This window comes from Diadema setosum, chromosome 13 (genome assembly GCF_964275005.1).
Source record: "Diadema setosum chromosome 13, eeDiaSeto1, whole genome shotgun sequence".
Lineage (NCBI taxonomy): Eukaryota > Metazoa > Echinodermata > Echinoidea > Diadematoida > Diadematidae > Diadema > Diadema setosum.
In genome coordinates this window covers 12,550,229-12,572,957 of record NC_092697.1, presented here as the reverse complement: position 1 = coordinate 12,572,957, position 22,729 = coordinate 12,550,229, and the positions used below count along the sequence as shown (strand labels likewise).

Below are 22,729 nucleotides of genomic sequence, written 5' to 3'. Positions count from 1 at the left end.
GTTTTATGAATTTCTTATGTATTTCTTTGTTTTTTCGACCTTTTGTTTTTGTTGTTTTTTTAAACAAAATTTGTGGCAGACACTTTTTGAAGCATAATACTCCTAAAACAAATTAATTTTAGCCATTGAGAGTAAAAATAGGCATATTTATATGAACCATGTGAAAAAACTCAATTTGCATTGACTTTGTACACAAAATCACATTTTTGAGCCATTTTTGGCCTCACGTGCATGTACAAAAAGTTATGTAACTTCAGAACCGTACCCCCGGGCGTCACAAATTTGGTGTCAAAATGTGCGGGAAACTCGAAAGAAAAAAGTCATAGAGCATCGCGGCGAGAGCATTGCGCGTTGCAGAGTTATCGCGCAAAATGTCGAGGGGGGGGCCTTTTAGGCCCCCCCCCCCCAGTCTTTTTAGGGTTAAAGTCAATAGTATTACCTCCACCTCCCCATCAATTTGATTAATCTAGTGGAGTGATTCATTCATTATATGATTTGATTCAGTGTGGAGTGAAACTTTTGACACCAGACAGTAACTAATTACTAGAAGCCATAAAGCTGAATAGTATAAACACAACTAGTTTGTGTTCACAATTCATGGTGACAAATCATTGCAATGTTGTAGTGAGCCAGAGTGTGTTAACACATTCACCATCACTAACTGAGGTGTGAAACATTTACATGTAGTTCTGTCTTTTGCAGACAATAACCTAGTGTGATAATGAGTTTTTTTTTATTGTTATCCATTTTTTTTTTTTGCTCTTTTATTCATGAGAAGTATTGTAATCATTGGGAAAAGTTGCTCGTTAGATCATGGCATATACACATGTTTGTTGTTTTATAGAGATTAACTATGTAGTTCCATAAGAAATCTGTTTATGTTGCCAGCTGTAGATACATGTATACTCTGTACATTTCCTGAGAGGAACTAAACAGTGTGTGCAACATAAATGTTACAGTCACGCCTGCTTTATTGACCACCTGGCTTTACATGTCAAGGAATCTGTCCATAAAATGATACATGTAGTTTACAAGAGATTCTAAAGGAAAAGAGAATGATACAAAGCACTGAAAGAAGTAGTATTAACTCTTTAACCAAAGGCAAAAAACTCGCAGGTGTACTCCAGAAAAAGGTAAATTGCTCAACCTGTCAATTTAGACTGGACTGGGGGAGGAAGTTGGTAAAGTTTGCCTCATTTGGCAATGTGGAACTCTGTGCTTTAAAAATTTCAGGGTGATTAAATGCTATCACCAAGACAACAACTAGAAATGCTTTTAATGCTTCAGCCAATCAGCTTTTGCTGTAGTAGTAATAATAAATGCAAATCACCATGAACATATCTTTAGATGAGAAAAGTTTTTGAAACCTGTGTAATGATTGTTGTAGTCAAAACTACAGTTTCGCATCTCCGATGCATATGACTACATCGTTATTGCCGAAAATATTCCAGAGGGGAGTCGTACATGTAGTTACTGCATTTTTCCCCTTTTTTTAAAGGTGCTTTAAGAAACAGATGCCCCTGGACTCTAGTGGCATTTGCTCCCCCCGCCCCCAAAAAAAAAAAAGTAAAGAAAGGAAGGTTCCATGCATGATTGACATGCACCACGGAAGAGTGGGCGGAGTCATAGTCTTGTTTCATGCCATGCATGCTGCATGACCGATACAAACGGGTCTCCATGCATGTTTAGTAAAACCTTGGGCCATGGCACAGTCATTCACTCACTCACTCTTTTTTTTTCTTTCTTTCTTTTTATCCTCAATTGATATAGTCTTTGCCAAGGTGTAGTGATCATCCATTTTCAAGTTTGCTGCCATTTTGTCCAATGCCACATAGTCTTCTCTACATGATGTCGAATATTTGTGCCTGGAGTATACATGTATGAGTGCATACCCCGACCCAGAACTGAATCCATATCCTCAACCATACTTTCAATCCGCACTCTGAATCCTTACACTTGATCCAGATCCAGATCCTAACAAGTCATAATCCTCAATGCCCTAGACTCATACTAAATCCAGGTGTGCAAGGGAAGGACAAATTGGGAAATGGACCAAATGAGATAGACCAGGCGGGAAAGACCAAATGGGATCTAGACCTAACGGCACTCTCCTAGGTTCCATCAATTGGTCTCATTGTAATTTCCGTTCTAACTCAACTATAAGATTTCCAGAATGTTATGAGCTCTCCCCCCAATTCTCTCTCTCCCCCTCTTTATATGTATATGGTGTTGGTACAGATTTATATGAGCATATTGGCGATGACATGTGGACAGTAGCATGCATTCTGGGATTTTATATTCATGTGCCGTTATCATGTACTCCACTGGCAAAACTGAGGAAAGTCCAAGCAATTGTAGACTGTCTTCCCTTGTATGAGGTTGCCGTCAATAAGCTACATCTGTAATATTGTAAACACAACTTGAATCAGTGTCAGTCAATGATATAAGCTGCAATGTACGTTTGTATGTTGTTGTATATGGGAAATGTTGACAGCAATTAAACTCCCATGTTCATATGAGGAATGATAGTCATGAAATTAGTAGATGAGGGAAAAAAGTACAAAAAGAAGAGGGAGAGTTCACTGTTGTATATAAACAGTATTGAAAACAGAACTTTTTTGTACAAGCGCTGAAGAAATATATTTCTCTATAAGCAGACTTGTGTTATAAAAAAGGTAAAAAGACAGGAGAGAGTTCACTTTTTGTTTACAGAAGCACTTTTTCCAAGAAAATTTAGCTTTTAACATGAAAGTATCGAATGGAGATTCATACATGTATTTCTTTTTGAGCACACTAGCTTTATTGTAAAGCTACTTCAATTCTATGAAGTTTGTATGTATGTATGTATGTATGTATGTTTGTTTTTTAAAGGATGGTAATTTGTTTGAAGAAAAAAAAAGTGTTAGCTCCTTTGAGGCAGTGTTTTGTATCTTTTGACCAAGTGAGTGTTGTCGGTGATATTGATAACATCATATGCCTCTTTGGTTTTTGACTGCTACTCTTGCAGCTGTGTGTCCAGAAGCTGAGGATATTGATAGAGGACTCTGACCAGAACCGTAAGTAACCACAACCTCGCCTTTAAAACCCTCAGCACTATGCATATCAGAGAGAACTCGGTTTCCTGAAATGCATAACTAGAGAGACACTCTTTATTTACAGACAAACCTAATAAAGCAAAAATATTTTGAATTTAGCTGAGCTGCCAAGTCTACCTGATTCTCCCAGAAGCTCCCAGAAAACTTCAATATCTTGTCATGTCCAGATATTAAGATAATAGAAAACTCTCCCTTCTGGAAAGAATTATTTTGGTCCATTGAGATGCATATATCATTTAACATCTCTCAGATTGCTGAGAGGAATTTCCCTGATTTTTGATTGGTGAAGCCTGGCAGCCCTGCTGTAGTGCTATATTTGTATGTAAATGACATTTCCTTTCTTACAGTGTCATATGATCAACATCAAAGAAGCTATGTGATCTATCACAGATCATGCCCCTTAACATGGCCATGCTCTCATTACCTGTGATGACCTTGTTTGTAATAAAAAACAATATTGATTGTATTTTATTATAAATCAAATATGGCCAATATGACACTTTTAGTGATAAAAAGCAAGCAGGAGGTCCCCTTTCTGATAATGACTGTACAGGTAAAAGATAGGGAAATCACAGGCAGAAATTTTTAGTTTTCATCCTCTCTTCCATTAGCAGACATTTTGTAGCATCCCAAGATGGGAACCCCTGCTCATTTGGGAATGTGAATGTGAGTGTGTGCTGCCTTGATATACAATGTGTGATACACGTAGTTCACCAGTGTGTGTGCATCTTTGGTTTTAACACCAGCTTTTGAAATGTTGTTATAAAAGAGTGATTATTCATGCAATTGTTACACGGAAAATCAGATTGACTCTCTTAGACTAAATTGTAAAAAGACCCTACACCATCCCCCCCCCCATGTAATCAAACAAACATTAGGGGAAATGAATGCTTGAATGATAAACTTTCCGTGTTCCTGTAGTGAAGTACCTGGGCCTGCTAGCAATGAGCAAGATCCTCAAGACCCACCCCAAGTCAGTCCAGAGCCACAAGGACCTGATCCTGGACTGCCTGGATGATAAGGATGAGTCCATTAGACTCCGGGCCCTGGACCTCCTCTATGGCATGGTAAGTGCGTGACCCTTCAGATCGGAAATTATCACCTTGTCGACATTACAACATATACAGTCAAACTCGGATACCTCGACGTCGGATAAGCCGAATATCACTTACCTCGGGGGCAAAATGAAAGTCCCGATTGTTCGGATGGAGTTTCCGTGTATTAAAATTCGCGTAGCTCGAAAAAAGATAACTCGAAGTTCGGTTACCTCGAAGGGAAATCTAATGTCCCGATCTTAATTAACTTATTGTTTTTCCCAGCATGTTGCTCGAATCGAAATTGCAAACATCACTCAGCATCTCCGATGAAGCGCGCGTGGACAGCGAAGACATGCCAAAATGTTTTTACACTCGATTGTAAATATTCTGAGACCAGAACAATCGCGCGCCCAAGAAGAAATACCCGATACACAGCTGACAAGGAAAATCCCCAACACCTACCAACACACGTACATGGTATGCACATAGCACCCGTGCCAATGGAGTGCTTTACGATAGCACTACGCGCTGCCCCATCATTTGCTTTTCTTTAACCACTGTGTTTTGATTTTTGATCGAGACAGTCGTACCGTGCGCGTAGATTTCTCAACCGTCGGGGCGCACCTGCTTATGTTGACAGTTATATCTTTGCCATTAATCACGCTCCACTGTCAAAAAATCAATCTCCCTCGTAGTGCCGTTTTTAAACTATTTTTTTTTTTTTGCCTTCACGAAGTTTACTTCCCCGAGAACGCAAGCACTGAAACTGTTTTTTTTTCCAGCAATGCGATTATGAAAATCTGGAAGTATAGGCCGATCACAATGAAGAATAGAATACACAGGGCTCCGCACTAAGTTTTATCGGGCCACCAATATCATTGATTTTTATTTTCTGGTGGTCGAAAGTAAAATCTGGTAACAAAAAAAAAAATAAATCAGGAAAAACATTAGAAAAACTAAATCGGTCCTACTAAACATAGACAAATTAATATTAAGCATTATTGAAGTGATACAGATGCCCATGTCTAAAACAAATGAATTAAAAATTCAATCATCTTACTCTGTGTTTAAAGATTTGACAAATAGGCGTAGAGATTATTTAAAAAGTTGATGCCCATTATATTGAGGAGGTCAAAACTTACGTTTGAAATGAGAAAATGGGAGCATTTGCTGACATTTGTTAGCATCCGACATTTGTTTTAGCATTGTAAAAAGCCGAAAGTTACCGTTATTCATTTTTAAATGTAAAAGCAAACAACCGACATTCATTTTAGAATCTTACGGAGCTGAATACTATCCTAATCCATTTCCAAACGTGAAAGCAAGCATCCGCTATTTGTTTTAGCATCTAACTGAGCGGATTAATACCATTAATCATTTCCAAATGTTAAAGCAACAATCTGTTATTTATTTTTGCATCGTACGGAGCAGAATATTACCGTTATTCATTTCAAACATCCGACGTTTATTTCATTAACGAACGGAGCCGAATGTTACTGCTGTCCACTTCCGAAAGTGAAATGAATCATCTGACAATTATTTTATCATCGCACGGAGCCGAATGTTACTGTTTTTCATTTTTGAACGTCAAGGAAGACATCAGACATTTTGGACCTTGAAACGTATAGCTGAATGTTACTGATATATATTTCGAAATGTACCGTAGCAAATATCCAATATTTTTTTTAATCATCGTATGGGGCAGAATGTTACTGCTGTTCACTTCCAAACATGCCAAACGTAAAAGCAATCATTCGACATGTATTTTAGCATCTTCTGGAGCTGAATGCTATTGACATTTACTTTCGAACGTAAAAGCACACATCCGGCATTTATTTTATCAGCGTACGGAGTTGAATATTATTGTTATTCACTTCAGAACATCAAAGCAAACATTCGACATTTATTTTAGCATCTTCCGGAGCTAAATGTTATTGCAATTTACTTTCGAACGTAAAAGCAAACATCCAGCATTTATTTCATCATTGTCAGGAGTTGAATATTATTGTTACTCTTTTCCGAACGTCAAAGCAAACATCAAACATTAATTTTACCATTAAACGCAGCTGAATGTTACTGTTATTCATTTCGAAATTTAAAAGCAAACATCAGACAGTTATTTTAGCATCATATGGACATGATGGAGCAGAATATTACTGCTATTTTCTTCCGAACATAAAAACGATCATCTGACATCTATTTTAGTATCTTCCGGAGCCGAATGCTGTTGCTATTTACTTTAGAAAGTATAAGGAAACATCCGACATTTATTTAACCATCGTACGGAGTTGAATGTTATTGTTTTTCATTTCCGAACGTCATAGCAAAAATTCGACATTTATTTCAGCGTCTTCCGGAGCCGAATGTTATCCTTATTCATTTCCGAACGCAAAATCAAATATCTAACATTAGTTTTAGCACCATACGGAGCTGAGTCTTATCGTTATTCATTTCCAAAAGTATGAGCAAACATCCGACATTTATTTTAATATCATACCGAGTCGAATATTACCGTCATTCATTTCCACAATTAAACGCAAACCCCTTACATTTATTTTAGCATCTTACGTAGCCGATTGTTACCGCTGTTCATTTTCAAAAGTAAAGGCAAACATCCGATTTTTTTTTTTTTTTTTTGTGGCGCGATCGGGCCACCAAAATCTTTATTTCTGAAATTTTGATTTCATTTCCGATTTTCACTCAATTCATTCATATAAAAGTTGATTCAATTCAAGTTGACAAGCATGCAAACAATCAGTAGGCACTATAACAGACACCATGTAGAACATCGATAAACGTCGAACATCGATAAACGTCGGATAAGTCGAAGAAAATTCGACGTACGCGTACCTCGAAATTCGCGTACGTCGAACCATTTTCTTCAGTCCCGACGAATTCGAGGTATCCGAGTTTGACTGTATTGACAACTCTGAATTTTATTGCATATCTGATATTGGGGAAAGATTGAATAAAACTGGATACTGTAAAACGAGGAATGTTCGCATGCATTTTAATTTCGTGAATTTCGCGAGCGCCAAGATTCGCGAAATTAAAATGCACGCGAAAGTTCTTGTCCACACTATATGCATTGAATGCCAGTGGCAGTTCGCGAAAATTTCATGCCGCAAAAAAGGCCGTCAGCTCCAATTCACGAAAAATTCATGCCGCAAATATATCATGTTTTACAGTAGATCATTTAAACAGATAGAAATTTGCAGAATATGCTTATTCGAAGACGTCTTCCCTGTGATAGATTAGAGTGGTTGATGTACTATTGTGCTGTTGTCATCTTCACTATTGTCGTGACGTCTAAATCAGTAGTTTATGAGATGTTTTTACCCAATTCACCTTTTGATTATTACCAAGGAAAAGGGACCTTTGCATTTATCAGTGTGTGTGCCATTCACTCCTCCTTTTCAAAGTGCATTTATGTTATACAGATAATTTAGAGTGTGCACATGCTCTGTAATTACGATAGGAGATCCATGCTTGCATGTACAATTGTGACCATATATTTTGATATGTTTCATTCTTCAAATTGTACATTTCATTTAATCCCAAATCAAATTGTTCTGTGTGTTAACCTCATCATCATCTGTACCTGTAGAGCAGTAGTGTGTTTCGAAATTTGGTTTCTCGGTATCAATTATGGAAGCAACTTTGTGGCAATGGAGCTTGGAGAGTCGTGGCAAACCTATAGACCGATTGTTTAACCCTAACCCTCCAGGTTTCCAAGAAGAACCTGATGGAGATTGTGAAGAAGCTGATGATTCACGTGGACAAGGCAGAGGGGTCGGTGTACAGGGATGAGCTTCTAGCCAAGATCCTTGAGATCTGTAGCCAGAATAACTACCAGTACATCATCAACTTTGAGTGGTGAGTTGCCTTCAGTGAAAACAAAAGATAGCATCAGTTGTCTGCCTTGGCATTTAATGTTTGCTTATGTACTGCATAATGTGTGGTGAAATTGTGGCATACTGATACTTTCACAAATTGCTAATTGTCACTTTGTAATTATAATTTTGGCATACTGATACACTATACTTTCACAAATTGCTAATGATTTTCATTGTCGGAGAACACTTTCACATGTTGTTCATTTTCACGGTTACGAGGCTGTAGTAATCATTATGTCACCTTTTACAAAATAGTAATAAATAAAAATGAGTAACAAGACAATTCTAGTATTGGATGTTTTTACTCCGTGATTCCCGGAACTTAACAAGTAGTGTGTTATGTATTCCATGTGATGTACTAGCGTGTTGTTATGCCTCAGACATTGCTACATCATTGTCCATGCAGCGTGCTTACTAGACCTACAGTAGTTACTAGTTGAGCATGATCCAGCACTGACATGGCTTGACCTGTTTTTAAGAAGTGATATCTTATTGCATTGTTGTTTTCTCACATTTTTATTTTTGCAGATCAAAGGCAGTTCACAAAATTTCACAAAAATAAAACGGCAGTGAAATTTCAAGTTGTACAGAATGCTATACTTAAATATCCTTTATATGAAAACTTGATTCCAAGCCAAGTAATTCTTTTTGTTTTGTTTGATATTTTATATGCGCAACTATGGGGGGGGGGGGGGGGGGAGAAGCTTTTTGTACTTTTGTCAGTCTGACTTGATTCGTATTTGTTAATTGACAGGTACGTGAGTATCCTGGTGGAGCTGACTAGAATCGAGGGCACCAAACATGGGAACCTGATCGCAGCCCAGATGCTGGATGTGGCTATCCGGGTGAAGGCCATCAGGCCCTTTGCTGCTAGACAGATGGTAGGTTGTGGGGTTCAGGAGAAGGAGGGAGTGGAGGTCCCGCCCGATTCTCAGTGATATATTAGGTGACATGGAAAGATTAACGTATGAAAGATTTGACTCTGATCGGCTCACCACTGACCCAAGTTGCAGATGTGGGCAGGTTCTACGTAGACGTGTGCAAATGGGTTAATACCAGTTCAAAGAAATCCTGTTCTTGTTCTAGAGGAACCAGATGTAAAGTGTATCTTGGGCATTTTCATCCATTGGTGTATTGAATTTGCAAAATGTATGTTTTGTGAAGTGAATTTTTTTCTCAGTGTAAGTTACATACATTGCTGGTTATACCCCTCCGTTTTGTGAAGTGAATTTTTTTCTCAGTGTAAGTTACATACATTGCTGGTCATACCCCTCCGCCATCACTTCCAAGTTATGTGTGTCCTGTACTCCTAAAAGTTGCATTTCCTTTGTGTGCTGTCATAACCTTTGACACTGGGTTATGAAAATCAGTTTGGAAACAGGAGTGAAATAGGATGTTAATAACAAAGTTTTAAAGGTGTAGGATGCCTTATAAACTTGCAAAGTGCTTACTGAGGCGAGTGATGCATGTTCAACCCAGAATCTATTTTAAAGAGTGAAAGTTTGAATCAATTGTCAAAGATTGTATAAACTGTATCTTCTGTAAGTTAACATCTACTAGATCATCATTTGAATAGCTTTTTTGTACAGTCATACCGGTCTTTGAATAGCGACCGCCTGCAATGTACAGCCACTAAAAAAATTTGCCCTGAGAGAAAAATCGTGTTAAAGACACTGTCTATAGTAGCCATCTATCTATGGCGACCACTTTTTTTCATCTCCCTTGAGTGGCTGCTGTAGACAGGTTTTACTGTAGGTAATGGAAGTAGATGGACGCTTGCCTACAATTTTATATGAAGCATCTGTGGCAGTTATCGCCAGGGATTTGAATCCCCAACCTTCAATGATCCCTTCCATTCTCCCCCGCCTTGCTGGCTTACATCACAGGCCATGCTGCTGGAGAACACCCACCTGTTGGTCGGCAACGCCACCCAGAGGAACGGCATCTGCGAGGTGCTCTACGCGGCCGCCTGGATCGTCGGGGAGTTCCCTGGCTACCTGTCCCAGCCAAACGTCACGCTGGAGTCGATGCTGAAACACCGTGTCACCAACTTGCCCGGACACATCCAGGTGCGTGCATGATACCCTCTTGACATGCAATATTACATAATTTTTGTCCCCCTCCACACCCCCCCCCCCAAAAAAAAATGAATCTTTCTAGTAATGTTCTCCCTGATACAGATGAAGCTATTTGATAATCTCAAGAGTCAGTCTATTGGGATTGAAGTTATGGCAATGATTTTAAAAATTGTGATGTTATTTTTGATGATGCTGATGATGAGAAAGATGAGGATGATGATAGATCGATGAGGATGAAGATGCTCCTCCGCAATGAAAGTGATTTTGCTGTTAATGATAATGATAGTGGCAAACATGCTTTATATAACATTAATAATGTTGTACCAGTGAAACTAAGCATTACTTTGATTTTCACTGGGGATGGGGAACTTGTCAGCAAGCTTCAGGTGTTTTGTCCTCACGTTACCATGGCTACAGGGCATCTATGTGCAGAACATCTTGAAGCTGTACAGCAGCATCCTGACCAAGCTGGAGGAGGATGAAGACAAGGAGGACATCCAGCGGGTCACTCAGCTCCTCATTGACAAACTGCCATCCTTTGCTGAAAGTGCTGACCTGGAGGTCCAAGAAAGGGTATGGACAGCTTACTGTGTGTGCTATGTACTTCACAGGTTTTTTTGGGGTGCTTCTTGCAAATTTGTACTGTATTTCCAATTGATTTTATTACTGAATAAATGTATGAATTCAACAGCATGTGAAAATAGTAATACTGTGATCCAGACAAGAATGCAGCATGCACACGTACATTTCACTCTTTGTCGTGAATCTAACCACTTCTGAAAATGTTGGAAAGTCCCGATACATGAAAAATTAGATTCCCAATGGTGTAGAAATAGAAAATTGCAACATTAATACAATTGAAATTTCTCCCCGCCCTCCAGGCTTGCTGTACACTCCAGCTACTCAAGTATGTCAACAAACTCCTGGAGAAGGACGAGACGGTGGCCGCGGAGCTGGCTGATCTCTTCGCCGGCGAGCTGAATCCCGTGGCACCAAAGGCCCAGAAGAAGGTCCCTGTCCCCGAGGGGTGCGTAGTATAGATGTACATTTGTCATGAGTTTGGCATTTTACTCTCCTTTGGTAAAGAGAGGTGGTACATGTACATTCATGTACACTGTATATACATGACATTCTCTGTGTATGTTGGCAGTCTATACTTCTCATGGCACCTCATCTATTGGAGTAGGTGATCACTGTTTGTTGATGAATATTTTATCAACAAATGTCTTGCAATGTGAATAAGAAATAAGGATATGACAGTTTTATGAAAATTGCACATAAGTTTAAATACGGTTGATATTTGATATTGTGAACAGATGGTTAAGGACCATTGCAACAAATTGTTGGTTTTCTTGTTTATCGCTTTTCGTGTCCAAGTTGCATATTGGTTTTATAAGCGCAACTACTTTTTATGTTGTTCCAGACTCGATCTCGACAAGTGGATTAACGCTCCCCCATCAGACAGCTCGGATGAGGAAGTGACCATTGACACCATGTTCATCCATGATGCTCACAGGTAAGTTGCTGTCCTGTATCTGCACCTCCTTCCAATTTCTTTTGTATCGAAATACAAGGAAAAAATTCTGATCACATGTTTATTAGCTTGGTCAGTATCATTTTCCTCCAATCAAAGTTATGTTTATTTGATATCTATCTAATTTCTATATCCTTTACCTAGTATTTGAAGGGCTGTCACATTATATGTCTTGTTTTTGGCCTCCATAGCATTGTATTTCCTGAATGCCCTCTAAACTGCATCTGCACTATCCCATTCAGCATGATTAGTAATAATGTCATAACTTGGAACAGGTTTACCCTCTGCTGCCCTTAGAGAAAACCACCAAGTGTGTTGTGATGTCATGGCTGATAAATACTTCTTTTTTTCTTTTTGCTGCAAAATTACCCCAGTATGTATAATTATGTAATTACCTCCGCCAAGGAAGGAGGTTATGTTTTTATTGGCGTTGGTGTGTCTGTTTGCAAAATAACTCGAAGAGTTGTGTACGGATTTGGATGAAATTTGTAGGAAAAGTTGATAATGACATAACAAACAGATGATTAAATTTTGGTAGTGATCCAGGAAATGTTATGAATTATTGAAGAATTTTTGGTCTTTTGGCAGATAGAGTCAGTGAACTTGGGAGTTCAAGCTACACGTATGAGGTTTACATACGCGCACTTAAACGCGTGCTTTGCTCGGCTGAGGTGCCATGCAGGTGGAAGCTGATGACGTAAACCTAAAGGCTTCTATATTGGAAGATTGGGGGGATTTTACAGCAAGTGTGTATGGGTGGAAATGAGCTGCTTGGTGGAGGTCTGCACTCTCCAAGTGCTTTCCCAGTTCATAATTGTGGCGTATTCTTATTGAATTGTGTGTTGACTCTTCCTCCTCATTGTAGAGTGAACCACCAGAAGGTGGTGTACGAGGAGTTGGACGAGGACGAGCTGGAGAGGAGGCGGGAGGCGCGCCGGGTGGAGCAGGCCAACAACCCCCACTACCTCAAGGACAACCGCACCCCGCGCAAGAAGAAGCTGAAGGACCTGGCCGCTGAGAACGAGCCGCCCGTCAACAGCATCCCCGTGGCCCAGATCGACCTCAACGTGCCCCTCCATGTACCAGGTAGGCATGGGAAGAGCGTGTGGGGTACACACTCTCTCTCTCTTCATTTAATTCCTCTTCCTTTCCTCTCTCGCCACCCTACCCCCTTCCCCATCCCCCTCCCTCTTCCCCAAAGAAAAGGAGAAAATGCAGTGAAGTACTGTAAAAGTAGAAATTTTCATGTTTTGGGCGGCATCAAACTAGTATGAAAGTAAAAGCGTACACATTTTTTTGCTTCTTCTGCTTTTATGTTATTTGTAGCTTTCTTCAAGTTCGTTAGTCCTGTAATAGGAGTGAATTTGTTGTAATGCGGACCAGTAATCTTTTACTGCAGTAGGTGCTGCAAAATCCTCTGTGGCAGTTGTGAGATGTTTTGAGTGTTCTCTCAAAATTAAAAGCACGCAGAATTTGTCTTACCTGGCCGAGTGTGAAAAATTGATTGCACGAAAATTTCAGCTTTTACAGTAAAGCAAGTGCTATACAGTCAATTCAAAGGACACATTCTACTGCTTCCAACCCATATGCTTCCATAATCTTGTAATGTGTTGTGGAATAAGTCAAGAAACACATTATAGGGCTGGTTTCTATAAGCAACAAAATGACAGAGAGAAAGAAGAAAGAGAGCATGCTTTCTCATTAACAAGATGTGTTGTTACCCCTTTACTTTAACGGTGATGATATAAAGTTGACAGCAGCAGTACTCATCAGGGCATCCCCCACTTTTTGTCCATCTGGATTTGTTTGTGGATTTTATTTTGAATGAGGCAGGTTTATTTCTTTTTCAATTCAAATATTGGTGAGGAAAAGAGGGATTTGTTTTGTTTTGGGACTTTTTTTTTTCCAAAAAACTCTTGCTGATGTATTTCTGTACATACTTGAAAATTATTCCAATATCTAGGTTTTTAACATGCAGTTTAACCTTTGCCTATGGAATAAAACATTGGAACATTTTGTGCTGTTTAAAATTTATTTAAAATGTGTTGTACTTGATTATCCTTTGTTTGGTATGATGAATCTTCCATTTTCGACTCCCATTCAAATTCCCTACAAAGAACTGTGTCCTAATGGATCATGAATGTGGTACATTGCTTACTCTGTTTGACTTGCCATGATTCAAATGAGACAACAACCTTTAAACAATGCACAATTGCTCTTTTCTCAGGTAAGTTTATACAAGGGTAAATGATACATGCATGTCTTATTTGACTGAATGAAAGCAGAATATGGTGATGAGGCAAAATTTTGCTTCTGCAAAAAGTAATAGGGGCCCAGAAAAAGGGGCCCAGAAAAAGGTGCCCAGCATGTATCACAGTGATTCGTATTTGATTGCAAGGTACAAAGACATCAAAAAATCTGAGGGAGATGACGTCGGTAGGTGATGCATTGTGCTCATGCAGAAATATGTAGCCACCGAAAAGTGTGTTGGTGTCTCTACCAACTCTGGGCTATATGCAGTTCTTCTTTGCTGATGCTGATGCATGCATACTTTATCGTGAGAGCTGTTCATTTTTTTCCCATCCCCCTTTCGTTTCATAGGGTGGTGTCACACTGTCGCAAATTTGGCACAAGATGGCCATATGAAATACGGGATTTTCAATTTCGCACAAAGTTGGCCCTGAACTTGATTGAAAGCTAATCAAGCACTAAAGCAAATGTGATGCCAACAGAAAATTACATGATGACACCCACACCATTTAAAGAAGTCTACATGAAAATGTGAATCTTTATTATGAAATGAACCTTCATAAAATCTTCTGACCATTTTTTTTACTTGCCAAAGATTTTACCGCCACTCACGAAGTTGTTGCCGGAGCCTGGGAAACTCCATATGATGGCTTAAGATCTCCTCACAATGACAGGAACTTTATACAATCAGAGCCAAAATTTGAAAAATTCCTTTATAATTCGGGTGTCCATCTTTGCTTATTTTGGGACAGTGTGACACGTGCATTACTATTCAAAAGTGAAGGGAAAGGTTTTAGGTAATGTGTCCAATCTGGTCTGTATCTGGTGAATGATTGCTCATGAGATCTTATTTTCGCCGTCTACAGTATACTGCCCCAGTTTTATTTTGTGTTCGTAGTGCTAGCATGGTGACATTACCTTCAGTTTCCCACTGTCCCTTTACCATGCCTGCTCCTTTCAAATTTCTCTTTGGCAGATGTACGTACACAGTTACTTTTCACGGACCTTGTATTCATTTAAAGTTCATATAACTTTTCTCCTTTTGTGCGGAGCAAGGGAATAGGTACAGGTGTAGTGTGCTGAATAATCAATTTAAACAGAAATCATTATTCCATAGCAATATATGGCACAATTTTGGCATATCTTCAAAGTTATGTCCGCTATCTTTGCAGCATTGTTTGGCCAAACTGCCCTCTGACTGGTGAAGGTCCTCTTTCATATGTTTGTTTTCCAGCGGAATATCTTGAGTAGATCTACACGTGTGGTAGAGAAAAAGAAGGCATGAGTGCCAGATACATAAAGATTCTTTTTTTTTTTTTTTTTTTTTCTTTCCGTGTACCGTAAATGCAAGATGCATAATTGATGTGCTTTATTGTGAAAGTGGCACAATTTTCACACAGCTGCGTTACAAATTTACTGCCAGTGCCAACTAAATGTGTCACCCATAGTGTATGTTGCCATGGTAAGTGAGGTTTACTGGACAATGCTGGCAGCACACCAAGCACTCATACTGTATACGCTGAATATTTCGGGAGGTTTTTAATTTTTGCAAATTTTGTGAGTCTGGTACTATTCGCAAATTCAAAAAAACACGGGAAAATATTAACTCTGATATTGACATGAATGTGACATGCACGCATACATTTATCCATTCATTACTGTACTCCAAAATTGCGAATTTAACCACTTGTGAAATTGTCGGAAAGTCCCGATTCGTGAAAGATGTAGACTCGCTAAATATATGGCGTATACAGTATGTTATCTCGTTCTCAGTGTATATTAGTATTAGTTTCGTCACCTGTGCTCCATTTGATACTGTACTTCGTCCTTGTATGACTCATGGCAAAAGTGCATACGAACAGTTTTTCTTTTTTTTTCCAAGTTCTTTGTCTTGATTATTTGCCTTTTTTGAAAGTATCTCCTCTCACAATCCTCTGTACTTGCATCATTTCTTTGATGATTATTTTTTCCTCGAAACCCTGCCCTCACTCGGCCGGCTAACAAACATGTAGGCATGACCAAGGGTCGGCCAAGGCCCCCGGCATACGACGATATTCCAGGTGAATCAGAGACTCCAATAGCTGCACGCCGCTAGCCAAGCTTTCCTCCATGCTGCCTTTTACGTGTCCAAGCATGCTCTGTCTCTAGGCCTTGAGTCCCCCCAAACAAAAATTGACCTCTTGGAATTAATGGGTCAAGGGTCACGAGTCAAAGGCAAACAAAATCTTTTTTGAGATGCAGTCTCGTTCAGCACATTTACCTTTTCGACACAGGTTTTATTGCAGAAGTATTTAGCCTACCAACACTAAGAGTTTAGTCAGTAATGATTATTCCTTCGGTGACCAATGTTCTTTCCAAGCCACTTTATTTTAAATACTAGTATTTCAAAACTTTCAACTGTGCTGTAATCATGCTTCTGACGATGTACCGAAAATATGTTACGATTTTTGACTACATCGAAAGGTGCACATATCAAGCAGCCTCATTTTCAAATATTTTTTTTAAAAATCTTTTGAGTGATTTATACCTGTGTACTCTTTGCTAAAATGTATAATTAATGCAAATTCTATTTTTCCTTCTATCTTGCCTCAACATTAAAGTAATTCCCTTGAATTTCATGTGCAATGTATATCTAATGCCCATAGATAAAAGTGCTCAGTGGTATAAAAATCTTGTAAGCGCACTCCGCTTACAGATCTTTTACCCTTCCAGTTCTTCTTCGTATCATTTTATTTTAGTTCCTTTTCCTCCTAATGTCTAGCCGCATAGCTGGGTACACTTGCCTGTCGTGTGCGCTTTGTGTAGTTATGAAGAAAATGCATACAATAGACCAGTTCGCAGTTAGTGATGTTTCAAATGGCCCCCACTTGTAAACCATCAAAACAAAACAGTTGGTATCACCCACTTTTTGTTATCCAGCCTACTTTTATCTTAAAAAGCCCCCTCGTATATTAAATGTTCTTTCACTGCAATGTAAAGAAACCGCCTGGGTGTTGCCCATGATATTACAAATTTGTGTCTCTATATGTCATTTTTCTCAGATGATCTCTATCTGCTCATGTGCAGAATGTAACTCCGAACTGGCTTATTGCAACCGTAGAGAATAGGAGGGAAAATGAAAAACCCGAATCCAAACATCAAGGCCTAGATTCGTTATGTGTGATGCATTTTGCATGCACCTTTGTGTGTGTTACATATTCCAATGTAGTAGCCCTCAGTTCAGAAGGAATGTGGTAGCCCTCAGTTCAGAAGGAATAGTGTTGGGCCATCAATGGTCATATTTTTGAAATAAAAGCCCAAATTCTAATAGAAACAAAACAAAACAAAGCATTACCTAGGATACTGAATGACAGTGTAGAATGACACATTCCTTTCTGTGCACAAACCCACCATGTCATGGGGTCACTAATGCCATAAAACAACTACAGTTGTAGGAACAAATCCTTTAAAAAAAAAAATCCAGAACTTGGATCATTATATGGAGCCCCACCAAATACTAATCGTCTGCTCCCTTTACCGCAGTGGACATACCCTGAACATTTTATAATCCAAATCTGTTCTCAATCTTGGAGTAATATTGCTAAAGAGATGAACAAGCAACTAAATGCTGAATGCTAGCAAAACCATCATTGGCGGTGGAGGTAATGAAAGGAAAAATTGTGGATATCTGTCATGACATAACAAATTTTACATCCGTCTTGGAATTGATGTGTGCTGTTTCCACACCATTATACTTGTTTGATTCATAACTTGGACACACTCGTGCAATAAAGCTGAAAGGATCTATTATCTGCAGACAGCAGACACAGTCACACAGCTATGCATATCATCTGTATGAATACAATCCTAACTGTTCCAGTGTGCTATGGGCACCACTTCGTAAAGCTGTTTGATTAATACTCTTTTTAGCTGTCCCATTGTGAATAGGGCATTATTTGATTAAGCTCTTTAATTAATACAGTCATTGCATAACTGTTCCAGTGTGATCTAGGCGCCATTACATGAAGCTGATTACAGCTACTGCAGTATCGTAAGGTGTAATAATTGCATTTCAGTGGCAGCCGTTCATCAACCAATGGTATAGGAGTATTGGAATCATCAGATCATTGCCATGGTAACTGCAGTTATGGCAACTTTCAAACATTGCAAACCTCTGTACGAAATGGCACCCGTAGGGCTGTCTGCCAGTAGCAGTGATTTGTGCTGTGCTGCAAGAATGAAAAGGAACCTCTTCTCCGATTGTCTGGAAGGGGTCGCATGTGGGGATGAGTTACCGCATTCCAACTGCATCACACAATTTTTCCAAATGTAGCTCCATATGAGAAAGCATGTTTGCTCTCTGATATTCAGCTTCAAGAAAAGAAATAAGAAAAAAAATAATGCGATGTTGCTAGAATATTTGATGAGAATTAATCATACTGTTGATTGGTCCATTCGAAATCTGTAGACTGTGGTCCCAGACCCCTTTAAAAACTGAATATGTGGGGTCATAGGTTTTTTGTGGTCCTCATCAATGCAGAGCACTTCCTTCTGCACTCTGCATTTAGTCTGCCCATGATAGCTGGGTACACTACTTTTGCTGCGAGCTATGAATCGTGTATAAGTGTCACAAAATGGCAACTACTTTTTAAAGTGAATATTATAAATGCAGAAATAGACAAATGAATAATGAATGAAGGAATAGATGATAGAATATATGAATAACGATAGTAAAATAGCTGAGTGAATTAATGAGTAGATAGATACATACATGTAAGTCAGTACATGAAGAGATAATCTGTAAGTAGATAAATGAATGAAATCAATGGATAACTAATACTATGAATCATATTTTATTAAATGAGGGCTGCTATTCATGGAACCACTCCTCCTATCCTTTGCGCATGTATGCAAACATTTGTTCCTGTGAACTTTGTGTCTTTGGCTATACATTCGAGCTGTGGAAAAGAGAAGATTGATGATTCTGCTGTGGTCACATATGTCTTGTCAAATTATCACACTTTACATGTACATTACTTTCTGCTTTCAATGTCCAATCCACTGTAGGCTGCTGGCCGAGATGTGTTCATGTGTGATGTTGAGGAATTCTCCACAATTGCATCATTACCACCTCAAACACATTTTCATCTGCTCTTCCAATGCCAGAATCTTTTCATAGCTTTCAGCCTGATTCCTTTATAGCTGTAGGCACTTGCTGTTATTTCTTTTATGGTCTCAAAAGCATATCAGATTTCTAAAATGCCTTGGTCATGGGCAAGACTACATGTATCTCCTCCCCCTATGACCGGGCATTACAAAAGCTTCATAAAACCTGCTGCACAACAGTGTTCCAGTTTTTGGTATATTTTTTAAACTCGGCAGATTCTATTAAAGCTTTTAAATGATGTTTAATTTCTCCTACTTCATTCCAAAAAAAGCAACCTTTGAAATAAAATTTAAAAAAAGCTAGTCTCTAGCTTAACAGTTACTCCACAAGAATTAGCCATGCAGTTGAGATGCACTCAAGCATGCTTTTAATCTAACATACAAATGCAATGGGTCAATTAAAAATCTGTGATAACCCGCTTCATGAAAGAAAGAAAAATCAAAGCATGCATAAGCAGGGAAGAAATTGTGATGTGACGTAGTGAAAATATTCAATATATATTTATGTATATTTCTTTTTCTTTCAATATCACTACACAGTGGCTCTCTTTGATTTATATGTCTGCAACTTTATCAGGGTAACATGATGGTGGGTCATTAAGTATGCAGACCATTTTGATATTTGTATTGCTTTGGCTGTACTGAACACCAGGTACAGGTGCCCATTGACTGGATAACAAAGCAAGTATTGTGTGGATAGAAATATGTAGAAACCAGAAGGACAAAATGTAATGAAGATAGTGGTGTGTGTAGTTCCATACGTTCCAGCACCTAGCAACCAGTGTTCAAGATTTTTTTTTGTTTTGTTCTGAAATTATTAAGATATGACATTTTCTTCTTTGTTTTCTAAGTTTTATATGATTAATCATGAAACAAACATTAGACTGTTAGATAGTGCTTATGTATCATTGTTCAGACAGTGGAAACATCAGCAGTGGAAATATTTTGACACTTTATAGTTGCCCACTTTATACGGTGTGTTAGCCAATTTGCAGTAATGTAAAATTTGGCTTTCATCCAGTGTACAGTATTCTAATGAGACTTCTCTGATTATTCTCCGCTCAAGACTCAGAAGATGATCTAGACCACAGGAGCCCCCTCATGGATGTTGTGCCACAAAAGCGTAAACCTGCCTCAGTTTTCTCTCAGTGTATGTAGCTGGAAATTATTCGTTTGGAAAAGAAAAATATATTATGTTTAAGGGGTTGACTGGTGCAATTCAATCTGCTTTGAAAGGAAGTATGGGTCTTGAGGGCATGCATGAAAAAAGAAAAGAAAAAAGAAAAGGCAGTTTATTCTGTGTTTTATATGCCCTATATTCCTTCCATTTTTTTTTTTTCTTGTCCTTACTTGATTGGAACAGGAGTACAACTTTTGATGTCTCTAAAATATCATCAAAGCCCTTCTTTCTGTTATTCTGTTAAAATTATTCTTGTACAGCCGATACTTAGTTCCACTTTCATAATGCCTAAAAAGGAAGTCTTTGCCTTTTCATAAGATTTTGTGTCACTCTCTTGGTTTATTGGGCTTCTTCTTTATTTCTCTTAAGTTTTTAATAGTAGTTTTCTCTTTACTCACCTTGAAGAAAAAAAGAGAAGTTTTCTCTGCGGCAAAACTCTGTCAGGACTCAATCTGTGAGGCATGTGCATTGTGGAAAAGTCTTCAAGAGGAATAATGTTTAGCAACAAAGAAAAGAAAGAAAGCAAGAAAAGATTTTAGGGTGATGGTCAAAAGTCACTTGACTTCCTGTTTTAACTTCACTCAAAACGTCGAATGCTGATATATTATAATAGGAAGGAAATGTGAATACACAGAATAATATCGAATCAAATGGTGAGGGTGAAAAATCAGAGGTTCCTAGCTTTGGCTAATATGTTATTGTGCAGCCATAATTTTGGCTAGGAAAAGTCAAATGAGATTGTCATTGAGAAGAGGAACAGAAATCATATGAGATCAGATACTATCTTTAGAGAGATGAAAGGTCAGTTCTCAAGGTCAAAGGTCATGATCAATAAACTTCACTACAATAGTGATCGGCCAGACTGTACATTGTATGACTATAATATTATATGGCAATCTCAAAAAGAAGATGGAGGCATCACATTCAACTATGTGGCAGTCCAGTTGCTCTCATTTTCAAAAACTAAACCAGAGGCATTTAAGCAAACATTTGTTATACCATGTTCCTGCGACATTGTACATTTCACTATTTGACTCCTTACATGGTACAGTTTGATACCTCATGGCATATTTCAAGCTGTGAGAAACATCTCTCATTTTGTTGTTTACACTCATTTCTTCTGTCATTTGTAATGTCCCAGATTATATCCAGTGATGTCAATGCAGGCTTTTGTTTTGATCAGATGAAAGTATGTTGGGGAAAAAAAAAGAATGTTTGGTAGTGCTCCCTCTCAAAAATCAAGCGCAATGTCTCTTGTTCTGCTGTTAGACCTGCTACTTGCAAAGTGTTGTTGCACACTTTTTTTGTGCCACGTTGCCGTTCAAAAGCATGCATGCCAAATATTTCAACGTTGTGAGAAAAAGCTAAATGTGTGCTTTGTGTTACTGTAGAATCCTTTGTCTCCATGTCATGCAGTAGTGTATATATGTGATGTTATCATCCAACTGTATTAGAGTATGATAGCATACTCTGCTTTGAATAGACTGTTGTTGTTTTTTTCTCCCCATCGCTATTATACATTTGGTAATGTGTATGCACATATATTTGTCAGTGTAAATTTTGCAGTTTGGGGAATGCAAAACCAACAGTAATGACTAGATATATCTACATGCAATTGTTTCTGTCTGTGTTTGTAATGAATATTCCATTCTGTGATAGTGAACATTCTCTTACTGCTGGTGGAGGATTCAGTACTTAGCTTCCTTAGCCCATGGGTAATGCTTTTCATGCTGGCAGTATACACTATAACATGCTCTCACTTTGCATATTGTTACCATAAGCTTCAAGTGAATGCTAATTTGAAAATTCTGGGGGGCGTTTCATCAACGAGTTCGTCGGAGGTTTTCACCGACGAATTTGCTATCAGCCAATCAGACACAAGGATTTACACTGACAACTGTTAAAAGCTAATGAAATCCTTGGTCTGATTGGCTGATAGCAAATTTGTCGGTGAAATCTCCGACGAACTCGTTGATGAAACGCCCCCCAGATCTGACGGTTTGTGAGAATTTGGGATGTAAGTCTTCATTTCTTTCATGTAAGTCTAGATTAGTTTCTGTTTGGGGAAAGTGTATCCCTCTCTCTGCTCATTCATCACTCTGCTTTGTCGAAAAATTAGGGGAAAATTCAATTTCCTTGAAATCTCCCAAGTTTTGATTCTCCAAAACACCCTTGGCTTGAAAATCCAGTTACAGTGTATGACTGCAAACAATTTTTCCTGTGTAGCTTGAGTGTAAACTACACTGTTTGTACATGTTATGTAGTGTCTTAAGATCTCACCCTGTGGGATTTGGGTGACGTCAGTTCATTCTATTAAAAGTGAAAAAAAAAACAAAAACAAACAAACTGGGGTGACTTTAGGTGCTGTGGGCCTACTTTGGATCCCATTGGCCAGTGCCAGGCTTGCATTGGGCCTCATGAGCTGTTGTACACATGTATATGGTGTATTTGGGTTGTGCTGGACCCATGGGAACTGTGTTGGACCTAATTGGTCTATTCTGGATGTAATGGGCC

The 22,729-nt window shown here is 38.6% G+C and overlaps 1 protein-coding gene across 1 annotated transcript in view; it reads left to right on the top strand.

The window, feature by feature from the left end:
• LOC140236917 (AP-3 complex subunit delta-1-like) overlaps positions 1-22,729 on the top strand; it is a 75,601-nt gene that overhangs the window by 30,624 nt on the left and 22,248 nt on the right. Inside the window, exons 11-19 of the mRNA XM_072316855.1 lie at positions 3,008-3,056; positions 4,017-4,162; positions 7,860-8,008; positions 8,783-8,909; positions 9,915-10,097; positions 10,524-10,679; positions 10,988-11,133; positions 11,530-11,622; positions 12,506-12,726. Coding sequence (XP_072172956.1) covers positions 3,008-3,056; positions 4,017-4,162; positions 7,860-8,008; positions 8,783-8,909; positions 9,915-10,097; positions 10,524-10,679; positions 10,988-11,133; positions 11,530-11,622; positions 12,506-12,726 — 1,270 coding nt within the window. The remainder of the gene's footprint in view (positions 1-3,007; positions 3,057-4,016; positions 4,163-7,859; positions 8,009-8,782; positions 8,910-9,914; positions 10,098-10,523; positions 10,680-10,987; positions 11,134-11,529; positions 11,623-12,505; positions 12,727-22,729) is intronic.